Raw genomic sequence first — 15881 nt, 5'->3', positions numbered from 1 at the left:
TACATAAAAATATTTCATACTTAAATAGACGTAAGATGCATTACAAATGACTGTTTGAAAAAAAACGAAATTTAGAAAAAAAACAAGAGGCAATGTTTTTTTTCTAAAAAAAACGTACACTTCTGAAAAAATACGAACGTTTTTTTTCTATTTACAACACTACCTGTATGTATTTATTCCTATTTTAAATGGCTATTCTTGTTTTATTTATCTGCTTATTGGTTTGCAACACTCAGAAAAAATAGTTCGAGATTTCATTGTTTACCCTGGCGACAGGGAGAGCGGCTAAGCTTTTGTTAATACCGGCAACATCCAACTGGTTGACAAACCGCACGTGGCCGCTAAAAACCATATGACAGTTTTACTGCTGATAAGACAAATTGGCTTAGCTTTGAAAACCACAATATAATAAAAGGGTTTTTACTTTTTTTTAACACTTGTTCTGTATCTTAATATATTTTTCTGACAATAAGATTTTGTAAATTCTATCTAAATGCGCTAATACTGGCTCACTAGTATATTTTGTTTGAATCGAATTCTACAAGATTATCTCGCATGGTTTACCTTTCTCTAGATTTTGTAGACATAAACGACATCGGAAGTGTCATTGTTCATCTCAGCAACCTCGAAAACTATGGATAAGATAATAATATCGGCCATTTTCGATCATTTTATATGTCTCCACTCCCCCTCTCCCTAGTTGTAGGGCTCAATTTTTATTTAAACGCCATCGGAAGTGTCACTCTTTATCTCAGCCATCCCGAAAACTATGGATTCGACACTAATATCGGTCATTTTCGATATATCTGCCCGCTCCCCTTTCCCTAAGTTGCGCCTTCCAAGTGAAATGATAAAAAAAAAAAAAAAAAAAAAAAAATCTCATCTATTTTTAAAATTTTCTCGAGATCGGCGAGTAGCTCAAGAGTTATTAAGTTACAAACCTAGTCATTTTCATCTTGATACATATAGATAATTTGTCGCATTAGAAAACAGGTATTTGTTTACATACAAGATTTTGTACATAAAAATTATATAAGAGTCTATGTTAGAATATTAAATAATATGTTTTAGTGCATGAGCATTAGTAAAATTTACCTACTGCTTCTTCTTTTAAGAAGTAATTTGGGTAAAATTAACGAAACTTCACCAGATAAAAGAGCATATTACAAAGTCAGTTTCATTCAAGAGTCCTATTTTTTGCAACAGAAACGCTTTATGATGGTAGACTTGTGTGTAACTGTAGATGTTCTTTAATTAATACAAATCCACAAATAAACTACTAGAAGGCACACAAAAGAAATAAGTTCGGACTATTAATTTTCAACAATAATTGCAATAGTTTTGTTTTCGAGTGATTTTTTTTTCTTAAGATTCGGAATATTGAAACTTTTCAATTTACATTGTTCACCCGTTAGAAAAAAATAAAAAGAATAAAAAAACTGTTCCACTACTAGTAAAATTAACCTAATGGAAAGAATTTTGTCCTTTTCCCAATTTTTTGGGAGGAAACGGTTTTTTACCAACAAGTTCAAAAGTTCCGGAAATTTTACAACACTGCTGCTTAAAACGGTGTCCCTGTGTAGTCGCACAGCGTAGTGCGCTGGTCAGTAGTTCGGTGAGCTCCATAGCAGTTCCTTAAGAATTCTTCACTACTGTAATTTTTATGTCAATGCAATAAAACCAGTTAAGAATCATAGTGCACGAAAACTTCTAATTTTGTTGGAAGTGGCCTAATTCTGATCACATAAAATTATGACGAATTGTATTAATAGAAGTAAAAATTGAAGAACGCCTTTATTACTTCTCAATACTAGTTAGATGTATACCCTGTTCTTAAAAGGTCCAGTGCATTCTTTAGCGCTGTTTTGAGGCAAATATTTTCTAAGTCCAATTTCGGACATTTTCGGAAAACTGTAAACTACACTCAAATCTACAAGCCAATCGTTGCAATTCGGAAAAAATGTGCAAATGTTTTCCTTCTTTTAGGTATAGTAAGACATGCTGAAATGTTATTAAGTGTACAAAATAAGTAACATTGATTGAAATAATTAATATTTCGAAACTACATGTATGTATTCACGTGATGGTTTTGTCATTTACGCTTTCATACGTAAAAGAACATTTAGATATATAAAGGAATCTTTCCAATGAAAGGAAAGACAGGGAACATAACTCTCGCATCGAGAGTAAAGTAAAAAAGACGAAGGAGAAAGAAAGCATCAGCATTTAAAACGGATAAGAATGTCATCGTGTTGCAAATTCAGTTATATTTCGTTAGAAGGAACTCAGTCAGAGTAGTCACGATAGCCCAGAGGTAAACCACGGGACTTCAGATCGTAAGGTTGTGAGTTTGATTCCCGTTTAGATTAAAAGATTTTGTATGAAATTCTATTTTCCACAATGCATGAAAATTATATAAATTAATTACAATAAATCAGTTGTATATATATTCATATAATAATTTCAGGACCTAAGTAATTATTATGTTTAAAATATAACATCTGAGATGTGGTAGGTGTTGACAGAACGTCGGTATATCATATGTGAATATTAAACACAAATTAAGAAATTATGTAATAGCAATAAATAAGTTTGTAGTGTATTTATATGCAGCTATTTGTCATACGTAGGTAACTCTGAATATTTACATTACTGCATGTCATTTACTTTCTTCAAATTTAATCAGAGACGTAGAGAATATCCAAAATCGGATCGTGGATCTAGACAAAAAACTCGGTAGCCCAAACAGTCACAAGAAATTCACGACCTCCAAAGGTGACGTGGAGACTGAAATTATGGTTTAGAAAGCAACCCACAACGGAACTTCTTTACATAGCGTTTCAGTTCAATACTCTGATATGTTTTTGTATATGGAAGTGGTGGTGATGCTTTGATCGCTCTCTCTCTTTCACACAGATACACACAATCTTTCTCTCTCACACACACATACATAGTCTCTCTCTCTTATCTGCATTTCTATACCTAGGTATATAAAAGTATATATATATGTTGTATATATGTTTTGACATATTTCTGGTATGCCTAGAGTTGTTTTAACCATATTTCTTAGTCTGCAAAAGAGTACTGTCGAATTAGCTATGGGAAGTGGGACGACGATACATATAAAAATACTTGATAATAGTATTTACTCCATAGTTAGGGGGGTCGCTTATATAAATAATGTCACTTCCGATTCCGCTTAACTCCGATTAAGCTCCCATTTGCACCCAGGAGGCTTACGTAGTCACGTAGAAATATCGAAATCCACTTATATTAGTGACGAGTCGTGTTTTCAGCGTCGGTAAGTTAATTGGTAGGAGTTGTAATGCCATTTAAGTCCAAATTCAGCCCCGGAGGTGACAATACTCCATTAGTTCTCCTAGGAGGAATGGGAGCTAAAAATGATTAAGAAAAAAAAGATTGCTATTACAGTCGAATCAATAATTTTGGAGTTCGCTTAGATGAAGAGTGGCACTCCAGATGCCATTAAGTTCAGCCCCCATTATCACTTTAAGGGGTTTGTAAAATTGTGACGTAAAAATAATGGAAAATGACCAATGTTTACAGTTTATGATAAAATTTGGTTCTAAATAAAGGCAAAATTACTTACTATCAGTTTCCTTAGTAAAAGCTTGGCTTACCATTCTTTTCAACTCTTGTAAGAGGTTTAGTACCAGAAAATACTTCGGCTAATTCCGTCATTCTTTCTACGGCCTCTTTCTTGTAACTCTGCCACTTCAAATGTTTCTCCGCCAACAGCTGGAAATCAGATTGTTACACATTAATTGTGAAATATTCGCATAAATACAAACTTGTTTTTTCTGTTGCTTCAGACATGTTTTTCAAGTTTCTCTTAACACGAACTGAAAACAAGGGGAAAAAAGAAACGAACTGTATAAATATAAACCTATGGATACTTACTACACAACTAAACCTTGCTGTGTGACGTTAAGAAAGGTGGCAGCATGAGTAATAAATTCTTCCTTACTTTCTTGCTGGAAATTTACTCCTCTTGTTTACTCTGTATGGGGTTGCGGTAAGTGAAAGAACTATTGTTTTTCTTATTTACACATACTCAATATTTATATCTCAAACAAAATCTAAACAAATGTATTATCTTTCCAAAGTATGTTGGCTGAACAACTTAATTTCGTAATTCAAACTGTATCACTTGTAAGAAATTTAAGTACACTTTTTTTTGTCACTATGTTTAGTAAACTCAGTTCTCATATTCTAGACTTTAATAATTTCTGCACTAAACAGCTTAAGCCTTCACGAAGGAGACAATGTTTACCTTACCTTTCTCAAATATTTGTTGTGGTAGATTACTCAAAATGAGTTTCCTTGGTTTCCAAAACTATAGTTCAGCATTTGGACTTTCAAACTATGCTACGCGTCAAGTATAGACTCTCTGTACCTGGTTCTGTCTATCGTCAGGTTTCAGAGCAAAAACAGTAAGAGATATAGAAAAGCGCTTTTTGAAATTAATTCAAATCCGAAGAATATGCTCTATCTCATTTATTAGTCCTGTATTCAAATCGGAAATAATATAAATTAGCCATTATCGGTTTCAACGTTCATCGTTTAGAAGAGAAAAGATTATTGGTAACGATAAGAAATCTTTTAAGTCGATTCAGTGTCTAAAGAGTGCCGAAACCAGAAATGGCAGAATTTACATTATTCCGGTTTGAATATAGATTACCATAAAGCAAACAAATGTACGACATAGAAACAAGCTATTCTCCGGAATCGGTTCAGGGTCTCAACAGTAAATTTAATATATTCCATTAACTTTCTATTCAAACCGGAAGTGGTGGAAGTTACATATTACTTGTACCAAGTTGATCGAAATACAACTACAACAATAGCAAATAAGGACAATAGTTTTTTCCTTATCTATTAATCAATTGAAGGACAGGTTCTATTTTCTCTTTGATCCCTCTATTCAAACTGCAAGTGGGAGAAATAACGTTTTCTGATTTCAACGTTGATCATCAGACAGGAAATATGGTAATGCATAGCGAGAGTTTTTTGGTATCGATTCAGCGTATAAAGTAGACATCTTCAATGCTATACCTCTACTAAAATCGAAAGTGGTGAGATATTACTATTTCAGATTCAATATTGATTTCCATTAAGCAAAACCAGTTAACATATAGTGATAAGTTTTTCGTAATCAAATGTGCGTTCGAGAAATAGGTTCTATCCGTCCGTTTTCAACGCAGAACACCATACAATAAATATACCCATATGAAAATGTTTCTTCAGTACATGCACTGTACAGGCTCTGAAACAGCTGTATAATGCATGTTTGTGATTTTCGTGAAGTCTGTTTTTTACATGTTACATGTAATGTACCTATTTACTAAAAAAAAAAAAAAAAAAAAAAAAAAAAAAAAAAAAAAAAAAAAAAAAAGCAGATCATTACCTCGAACTGCATGTGGGTGTGTCTGTATTGAACTGGACGTACAGTTGCTGTACAGATTACTGATTACAGTGTATGTAGAACGCGTGTACATACTATGTTTTTCACTGTTAAATGTGAAGAATGTACAAGTTGTGTACAGGTTGCGAAAACAAGTACGGAACAGTGGATGTTAAAGAGCAATGAACATGTACGTAATGTGTTTAATGTACAGTGTATGTCACATTAAGAAAACAAATGCTGTAAGATAAATAAATCCGAGTACTGTATATGCACAGTACATGTTGCATGTACAGCGAATGTATCGGTGATGCCAAGAGTACACGCCTGTAATTGAAACACATACAGTGTACATGTGGCATGTGTGCTACATGTTTCAGGAACGAAACATAGCAAAACATATGCTGTAAGATCAATGTATTCGAATACTGTACATGCACAATACATGTTGGATGTACAGTACATATATCGGTGATGGCAATAGTACATGTCTGTAGTTGAAACACATATAGATTACATGTAGCATGTGTGCTATGTTTCAGACGAATGAAACATAACAAAACATATGCTGTAATAGAAATGTATGTGAGTACTGTACATGCACGGTACATGTTGCATGTACCGTGATGTATCGGTGATGGCAACAATACATGTCTGTAGCTGAAACACATGCAGTATACATGTAGCATGTGTGTTATATGTTTCAGGAATGAAACAGAGCAAAACATATGTTGTAAGATCAATGTATTCGAATACTGTACATGCACAATACATGTTGGATGTACAGTACATATATCGGTGATGGCAATAGTACATGTCTGTAGTTGAAACACATATAGATTACATGTAGCATGTGTGCTATGTTTCAGACGAATGAAACATAACAAAACATATGCTGTAATAGAAATGTATGTGAGTACTGTACATGCACGGTACATGTTGCATGTACCGTGATGTATCGGTGATGGCAACAATACATGTCTGTAGCTGAAACACATGCAGTATACATGTAGCATGTGTGTTATATGTTTCAGGAATGAAACAGAGCAAAACATATGTTGTAAGATCAATGTATTCGAATACTGTACATGCACAGTACATTTTGGATGTACAGTGCATATATCGGTGATGGCAACAGTACATGTCTGGAGTTGAAACACATATAGATCAAATGTAGTGTGTGCGCTATGTTTCAGGCAAATGAAACGAAACAAAACATATGCTGTAAGATAAATGTATGAGAGTACTGTACATGCACGGTACATGTTGAATGTACACTGCATATATCAGTGATGGCAACAGTACATATCTGTAGTTGAAACACATACAGATTACATGTTTCAGGAATGGAAAGCAAAACATATGCTGTAAGATAAATGTATGCGAGTACTGTACATGCACGATACATGTGGCATGCACAGTGCATGTATCGGTGATGGCTACAGTTAACGGCTAAAGCTTATCTTCAACATTGGAAGGGGGCAATTTGCAGCTTATATTCTGGGGCAGATGAGACTGATGCTTAGAAATCATCACACTTCTCCCCAGTGTTGAATCTATGGGTGTTCCGGTGGTAATTTTCCCACGGAGATAACATCCCCCCAAAGATACATAAGAAAACCACAAGTTATTAATATTGTACGACTTTCTCCGACATATCCCCAACATGTAATTATTCCTCCGGAGAAAGTTCCTGAATTCAATATTGCTTCTCACCGACATGTTTCTGGGGGGCACTGCCTCCTGGAGCTCTGAAAGTGCCCCCCGGACGAGATCAAAATAATACGTCTATAATATAATAATAAGTAAAATAGTACCAGCAGTGGCCCCCCGGAATACTACGTGTGCCGCTCGGAATACATTTTCTGAAAGTACGACTCACCATAATAGTTTTGAAATTGGATTATTGGGGGAAAGTTTCTCTCAGTTCTAACTTTTGGGGGGACATGTCCCCCTCATCTCCCCCGGAATTTGCGTCTACAGTACAGTATGTAGTTTATACACATGCAGAATATCTGTGGCACGTAAGCACACATTTCATTTTAGGTACTTGGTTTTGAAAACCATTAATGAAAAATGTGTTATAACCTTCAAGAATTAAACAAAAGTGAAATAACTTTAATAGGCCTACTTAATAAAACTAAAGTAACATTCATAGTGTAAAAAAGCATAGTGAAAGCAGAAGACAAGAAAATAATATAATAATAATGTTTTACGTCCCACGGAAGCTGAAGACAAGATTTTCAGCTCTTCGGCGTGACGTCACATATCCTGGAGCCAATGGTGTACGGAATCGAGCTTTTTAAAAATGTGTTACATTCTTCAAGAAGTAGAGAAACGTGAAATAACTTTAGTAGGCCTACTTAATAAGGGTTAAATTCCAAAGTTGGGCGTTCGTTTCCAGCGAAATTTTTAAAATTTACAGGAAATATATGGATAATTTGATTGTTTGTGTGCTTGATAATATATAAGTCTCGAAAAATCTGTTTATTTCTTATATATAAGCGGTTATAAACATGGGACTATATGGCGAGCGGAGGGAACTACTTGGCGCAAGGTAACCGAACAGTTGCATTGTGGGAAAGAAACGAGCATTTATGTTACCAACATGGCGAATGTACAAGGGCAATGAACTAGCAGTTTTAACATTTGTGAAGGAATACATTGATAACGAGCAAAATATTTTAAAAATTTTTTAAAAACACGGATTAATGAACCTAATAACAAATTGCAGAAAGTGTAGAAAGGAGATAACAGAAAAAACTTGACGAAAGCGGACGCCCAACTTCGGAATATATGCCCTTAATAAAACTAAAGTAACAGTCATAGTGTAAAAAAAGCATATCGAAAGCAGAAGACAATATTTTTCGCTCTTCGTCGTGACGTCATATATCCAGCAGCCAATGATATACGGAATCGCGTATTTGCTGTTCCCATCAAAACAAATTAGCGGGAACGAACAAAGGAACACGCATTAGCGGGAACGAAGAAAGGAACACGCATTAGCGGAAACAAGGCAACGATTAGTTGTTTGAGACGATTAGTTGGCTCGATCAAATGGATACATCTAAAGATACCCGTTTAGTTAAATGGCCTAACGGCCAAAAATCGGTTCTCCATCGTTCGAAATGCACTGAAGAAACTGTTTTGTCTGTGAATAAAACGTACCAGTTCAGGTGGCGCGGCCAGAAGTTGTACAATGGAAAACTAATCTACGTAGGTAAGTGTGTTATTTTTTAAAGAGTATAATATCCATAGAGTATTAAAGAGTATACATATATATGTTGTACATAGTTGTAAGTTGAGTTTTTTACTCGTTGTATCTATTAATTGTATATTTACACTTCATACAAGAATGAAGTTTTATCAATGTAAAACAAACGTAGGCCTACTTACTACAATGTCAATAGATATGTTCCAAAGCAAAAGGATTTCATCAGATTCTTACGTTTTTCTACAACACATAATTTCAATATTTCATTCTCAGTAAGTTTAGAGAATGCACTTGTGTCATTTGGAATTTGTGGAAAGTATTAACCAAACAGTGGATATGATTAGGCTATCTGATGTTAAAATGCATACTCATTAACTCTTCGCCTATCAAAGAATAGGTCCAAATATATGCAGAAAAATGTAAAATTTATGTGAAAAGGCCAATTATTGAATTTCAGTGAAATTGGTAAAAGGAAAATGCTAGTCTTTACCTTGGCTCAGCTAGTGATTTAATGACACAATATTATCAATCCATTAAAGTATAAAGGCGCATGCAAGTGCTTATTAACGTCCTTTCCATCTATAATCATAGTTTTCTTGTTTTTAAGTACTCATGCGCCCTTTCACTTGAATGTACTATAAATAGTGTGCCACTAAATCAAATACGAGTGCCGAGTCAAGGTAAAGAGTTTCTAAGAAAGGAAGTGAATGGTGATATCAATGTCACAAAGCGCATGTTACCGGTCAGTGATATATATAGCGTGTGCGTGTGTGTGTGTGTGTATGATAAAAAGGTATATGTAGCAATAGTGTAAAGCAAAACCTGCGATGACTCTATTTTACCTGCAGGTTTATTTTTGGCAGATCACTCAAAATAATTGTTGAAAAAGTATAATTCTTTCTATAATTCCCTTCTTTCTGTTTCTTGAATGGTTTCTGCTGGGCGACATGAAAATATCTCACTTGACATAGCTAAAATTCAAGGGCGCCATCAGATGTGATTATTGAAACATTACAACTCTTTTACGACTTGCGTATATATATAACGTCCGGATGTGTGGCATAAAAACTATAGTACAGAAAACCAACCTAGCGTAGAAATATCTGTGCTACGTGGCTACTATATAAAAAGCACTAGAATGCCGAATCAGGGTAGGGTCAAGCTGGGAGACTGTCACGCGAGGGGGTGCGTTTGAAGTAGGCGCGTCATCGACGGTGGGTATACGCAGAAGCGAGAGTACTAAAAACAGGTTTTGACAATAATAATACGAATTTCAGTGGCACTTGCCATGGTTTCATACTAGTAGCGCTCCACTTTTAAACGAAAAATACGGCTTCTGTATATTGTGCTGAAATAAATGCCGGTGGAAAATAGTATCTGATACAGTCAGTCAGTCATCAACGGATTTATTTTATCCGTTGTAGAACACTTGTAATGATTTTACAGTAGTAACCCCACACTTTTAAATCTAAAATACTGGTGTATTGCTTTGTATTTAATTCTATCGCCTGCAGAAATATGGTCTCTTTAAATATGTCTTTTGAAGCAAGTATTGAATTTTACCCTAAATCTTCTAAAACGTGATGCGGCAAAAGTAAACCAGCACCGTGTTTTAACTGAATGTAACCTAACACAACCTAAGCTACCTTAGTATTAGAAGAAGTAGAACTTTATGTTTTTATGCGGAAATTAAAAATTGATTGAGTTAGACTGTGCTGGTATCGAATATGTCTTAAATTTATTTAGCGTTCATTATGATCTGATTATTACGTTACAGGTACAAAATCTGACTGTGAGAAAAAAACTACATGAGTCATCTGAAGATGCTGATGAAAACAGCAATGGAAGTTTGGGTAAAAACTCCCAAGATGAAAATTCACCACCGAAAGTAAAGCAACGTAGACTACGGCAAGAATTCGAAGAAGCATTTTGTATAGGTGATAGATTTCCTCAAGAGCTTCCTGAAAGTCCCCTAAAAGGTACCAAGGAAGCAGAAGCAGATGAGTCGAATGGAATCCATGTGTGTGTGAATTGTAAAAAGTTAGAAAAGCAGATCGAAGACCTGAAACAGCAAGTACAAGAAATGTGTTGTGGCAGGATTGAAAAAAAGTGCGTATCAACGTCCACTGAAAAGCGTTCGACTGTTCCACCGGTTGTTAAAAACTTTCTGTTGGATCTCATTGATGCTGATTATTCTAATGAATCTACAGATGTCCAGTCAAATTGTTCAAGTGTGAGTAGCTTTTTTTTTTTTTTTTTTTTTATGAATATCATTTATTACCATTAATTCATTAGCTGTATTAATTTATAGTTTTATGACGTTTCACAATGTAATATACCAAGAATAGTACTGTTGAATATCGCATATTTATCAACATTTTTTTTAATTGTCGGTAACACTCGTACACAAGATGGTCTACTGAATCTCACATAGTAAATCTTACATATAGTTTGAGTTATTTTAAGTGGTAATAGTTATATAATCTAACTTTCTGTGATGAAAGTAATGTGCAAGCACGTATCCGTAATGTGTAATAGTATGGAAGAGGGTCTTCTGATCTATTTGCCACGAGACGATTAAATACGTGGCATACTTCTACACATTTCGTGGGGGGAAAAAGCTATGCTGTGTGATTTCATTAGCCGGTAATAGTTAAAGAAGCTCTTGTGATTTAAAGTGACCCACGTACCTAAAATAGTACATTAAGCACAAGAGCGCAAGAGTCGTCCAACTAACAAACTATCATTAATGCTGTGGAGTTAAATACACTGATGTGCCCTTGTAATTAATGTACTACTGTCACTTTAAATCACATGAGGGGTCGCGGTGGCTTGGTAGTAGAGCGTTAACCTATGGTGCTTGGGGTCCCAGCTCCCGCCCAAGTAAACTTTATGGTAGACATACACCGTGTGCGTGGGTTTCCTCGGAGTTCGCCCGTTTCCTCCCGCTTTCTTCATTCAACCCTTTTATTCATTCCTCATTATCGCTGTCCCCTTTAGTCTAGCCGGCATAAGTGTGGGATGTAAAACCCAAAGATCTCATTTCATTTTTAAATCGCATGAGCCCCAGTCCTGAATTATTGGTATACGTAGAGTGATTTAACCACTGTCGTGCATATTAAAACACAAGGTTTTATGTACAGTACAGTGAATGAATTCACAATGCGTATTGCATAATTATGTTCTTGGAGCCACAGCATGTGTTGAAAGCACTATTTTTAAGAATCAGGTGGTAAATAGACCAGATGTTCGTCTTCCATATTACTAACCTGTAATGCACGTAGTGTGACCTCATAGTTTCGGAGTACATTTACTAATATAAAAGTATTTTTACTTTGTCTATGCACTATTTACAAGTAGATTTAGTCAAAAAGGTTTAGAAATGCGTTTGGTATAGCTAATTTTATAGACGTAACCCCGTGAACATATCAGCTTCAGAAAAGACTGGTTGGGTGACAGCCAGCTACTTGATTTGGATCCGCGTCTCTTGAATTCTAAACTAACGAACGTTATGTGGTTGTGGCATTGCCATTTAATTATCATTTATTAAAATAACTATTACTAAGGTGGGATTTTTTTTTTTGAAACGATCAGCGGTGAATGATATCGTAACCTAAGCCGTTAGGGTTCTTTATTTTCTAGAAACATACCACTGGAAAGGATCATAATTTGTATTATAATGATTTTCTTTACATCCACAGGTCGCTGACCCATGTACATCTCTTTCAAATGAAGTTACATTGAGTGCAGATTATCTGGATATAAGAATTAAAACATCAGTACTTGTAAAGTGTCTAGCTGCTGCAAACAAGTGCCCAACAAAACTGACAAGAAATTTGATGTCGGCTCTTTTCACTAAAGAAGAACTTGGTACATCATCAGTGAAAACATATTTTCATGAAAGTTCAAAAGAGAGCAGTGAATCATGCTTTTGTGTAAAGTTGGTCGGGTCTCTCACTAACTCATATTTTACGCTATACAAGCACATCAATATTTGAAGAAAATTATGTCGTACTGACTTGGGATCTTGTATACTCAAAATTATTTTGTTTTAAAGTTGAAAATAATACATTTTTTCTTCGTTTCTAAATTGGAAAGTGTATAATTAAAATCATGTAGTTTAAGAGGCAGGAGATAGAAAAAGACTGTGTAAAGAATAATTCTGAAGCAAACAAACGTTTTTGATGCTCAACCTTTATATCAAATTTGTAACTAGAATTTCTAAGAAGTAGTTTCTACTTCTACCCTCTTTCAGCTGATGTAATCACTTCTTACAATATAGTTTATTAATTAAAAACATTCGAAGTACTCATAGTACAGAGAAATGAAGGGGGAGGTAAGTATTAAATAATCATTATTCAAAAAGAAATACTGGAGTGCGACATATCTGTGTATGATCTATACATACAGGTAAAAGAGGGTTGTTTTCTAAAATCGATTGTAATTAACTGTTTTCTACAATGTGTTTTTATAAAAGTAGATAACATACTCTTCGACTTTTTTGTTAAACAGTGCTGTTCAAAAACAAAAAAAAAAAAAAAATGTAGACATGAGTGAAAGAGTACAACAGTGTATATTTACTTTTCAATACTTGAGTAAAGATCATCATTAACTTACTTTTGTCAGTTTCAGTACACTGTTATTTTGAAATTAGTGTGAAACTCTGTCTACTAAATTTGGTTGTATAATGTATATCCTTCTGATGAAATTCCTTAAGGTAATAGCTGACCATAAAAGAAACAAAACATATTTTAATATACGAACGTTAGAAAACGCTCCGTTACGGAGCTAGGGCATCGGAACTGGCATTTTTGCTGTTTTTGAAAACACTTCTAGAACTATTGACAAAACAAACATTTTTGACATGATGATCGCCTTAAAAAGTGATATCAAAAACTTCATTTTGTCATTAGAGACCTCATTAGAGTCAAACATCTAAGTAGTTTTCAAACCATGACCAAATTTAGAGACAACTTGTGCTGTTTAACGAGTCTTTTTAACTTCTTAGGGAGATTATGTTGTTTGCTCTAATGTCAAGAATCACATTCCAAAAGTTTTGTTGTTTTTAATTTTTTATTTCTGGAGTTCCAAGCTTCGTAATGGAGCGTCTGATAATTTATGTTTGTTTCTTTTATGGTCTGTTATCACTCCTAAAGTATTAGTGACAGAGTCTATTTCATCCTGTGTACAATGAGCGACTTTTATAGGTGTATATTTGCTTACATGAACAAGTGTGTGTCATACTTGGGCTACACTTTTGGAACAATTCCTTTTCACTTTTTCAAAATCATGCGTGAGACAAGAAACAAAATGGCGAACTAATCCTTCGTTCATTAGTTTGCAATTACTTTTAATTCAGATGTTCGAATTTCTTCACAACGTAACGATATTTTGATCCTTTCGATGTGAGTAATTTGGTTGCCTTAGAAGTATTAAGGAATATTGTTCTGAGAAGGTCCGTCAAAGAATATTATATACCAATATTTAATGAGTCTCACGCATATTTATTTACATTTATTTATCAGACACATTGTAATATGAGACTTCAAAAAATTAATATTATCTTCCCCTAATCTTAATAGTCATATTTTCTTAAGGCGATGACACGATGCATATTAAATAGTGGCATACCTATGGTTAAATTCGTTATCTCTGGTTGACCGATGGTGTAGTTTGATTAACATAATGTTGTGGTCAATCAGAGATTACTAAAGTAAGATTCAGAAACACTGTCAGGTTGAAGCTACTCTTCGAATGGGTGGGCACTAACAATAGTGTTTCGTTGAACTGCAATGTTGGCATTCTATCCTTTATCATCTGTCGATGAATCGAACAGACACTATTATAACGGTAACAAGTATATATTTGCCGAAAATAATCATATAAGGAGTTGCCTCACCCGCCAATATTTTTGAATCCTACATTAGTTCGATTCTAGGTCAGATGTCAAAACTTATCCTGCCATCAGTAAGGTCTTAAGGCTACCTTAGAGAGCGAGTGGGCTTTAAAAGAGTCACATCGAAACAGTATGTTGTGATTATGCTTGTTTTCTGAATTCCATGAATTACGGGAGCATTGTGGGTAGCTCGCTAAGTCCCTGGTTTGATAACTTCTGATGCTGTGGACAACATGGTTTCGTGTGTTTAGCCCGAGTTCTCACATTTACTCCTACATTCACATTCCACATTTTTCATTCGTCATCTATTTCCTTTAGCCTATAGAGCATATCCATTGGACATTAAAATTTAGATTATATGCTAGTTATATCATTTGATTTGTGTTAATATCGACTTTCTCCCTTCAAACCTTACAGAGACAGGGTAAGTACTTGTGTTATCACTTATGTGACAAATGCGGATGTTTATACGTTAGGCAAATTTTCTCATATTTCTTAAGAAAGTAAGACATTATTGCTTTAACTCATTTGTTCTGAGAAAATCTACGAGGAAATCTTATTTTTCGGGATGACTTTTTCGAACTACCTTCTCAAAGACAACTCAGACGATTCTGCTCATATTTAATAAAAAAAATATTTCATTAATAACTCTATGTGTTGCGTAAATTACTCCGTACGAATACCTTTACAAAGGGTAGTTTACCCTTGATTGAGTTTAACTTGAAACTACTTTCTCGAAAACGAGTCAGACGATTTTATTTATATTCCGTAAATAAATATTTCGTTAATAGTGCAGGAGAATTAGCATTTAACCCAGAACAAATTGGAACATAGACGACTGGTGTTGTATATTAACTATAACATGCTAAATTGCAACATACTAAAAATCCGCCAAAATTCAGTCACGGGAACATATTTATTTTCGCCATTTTCAAAATGGCTGCCGCGGAAAGAGAGAACATTTGGGAGTGGCTCAATTATAATTTTCTATAGTAAAGAAATTCGGGTTAAAGCTAATTTTCTTTGCTTATTTTGCTTTTTTCTATATAATGTGATACATTATGTTGCATTTCATTTAAATAAAGTCATTATAATAATTAATTTTTGTTTTGTTGTGTTTCAGGTATCAATAAAAATTAATAAAATGTAGATCACTGAGAAATCCAAATTACTAAGTTATTCCAAACCACTTAAGAAATGGAGTCAATTACAAATGTTTGTATTGTATGTGAAAGTAAAGAACAAGCAGACAAACTAATTCAGTTAACAAAGAAAGGTGCTGAAGGAATTAATAGGGCTGCTAAATTACGAGGATTGACTATCAATGCCTCAGATAATAGTTTTGT

General features: G+C 34.4%; 2 protein-coding genes across 6 annotated transcripts in view; one reads left to right on the top strand and one right to left on the bottom strand.

Annotated features, from left to right (window-relative positions):
- Nucleotides 1-15881, bottom strand: part of Strump (WASH complex subunit strump) — a 579189-nt gene that overhangs the window by 224497 nt on the left and 338811 nt on the right. For all 5 annotated transcript variants that reach the window (XM_081746920.1, XM_081746918.1, XM_081746916.1 and 2 more), the window contains exon 10: nt 3642-3759. In XM_081746920.1, coding sequence (XP_081603046.1) covers nt 3642-3759 — 118 coding nt within the window. The remainder of the gene's footprint in view (nt 1-3641; nt 3760-15881) is intronic.
- Nucleotides 5434-15436, top strand: LOC145676059 (uncharacterized). The gene is made up of 3 exons (XM_081746922.1): nt 5434-8645; nt 10417-10872; nt 12341-15436. The coding sequence occupies exons 2-3, from the start codon at nt 10723-10725 to the stop codon at nt 12635-12637; spliced, it is 447 nt and encodes a 148-aa protein (XP_081603048.1). The 5' UTR covers nt 5434-8645; nt 10417-10722; the 3' UTR covers nt 12638-15436.

Source organism: Thermobia domestica, chromosome 18, assembly GCF_964235325.1.
Source record: "Thermobia domestica chromosome 18, izTheDome1.hap1.1, whole genome shotgun sequence".
Classification (NCBI taxonomy): domain Eukaryota; kingdom Metazoa; phylum Arthropoda; class Insecta; order Zygentoma; family Lepismatidae; genus Thermobia; species Thermobia domestica.
The sequence above is the reverse complement of the archived record's forward strand: the minus strand, read 5'-3'. Positions and strand labels throughout refer to the sequence as shown.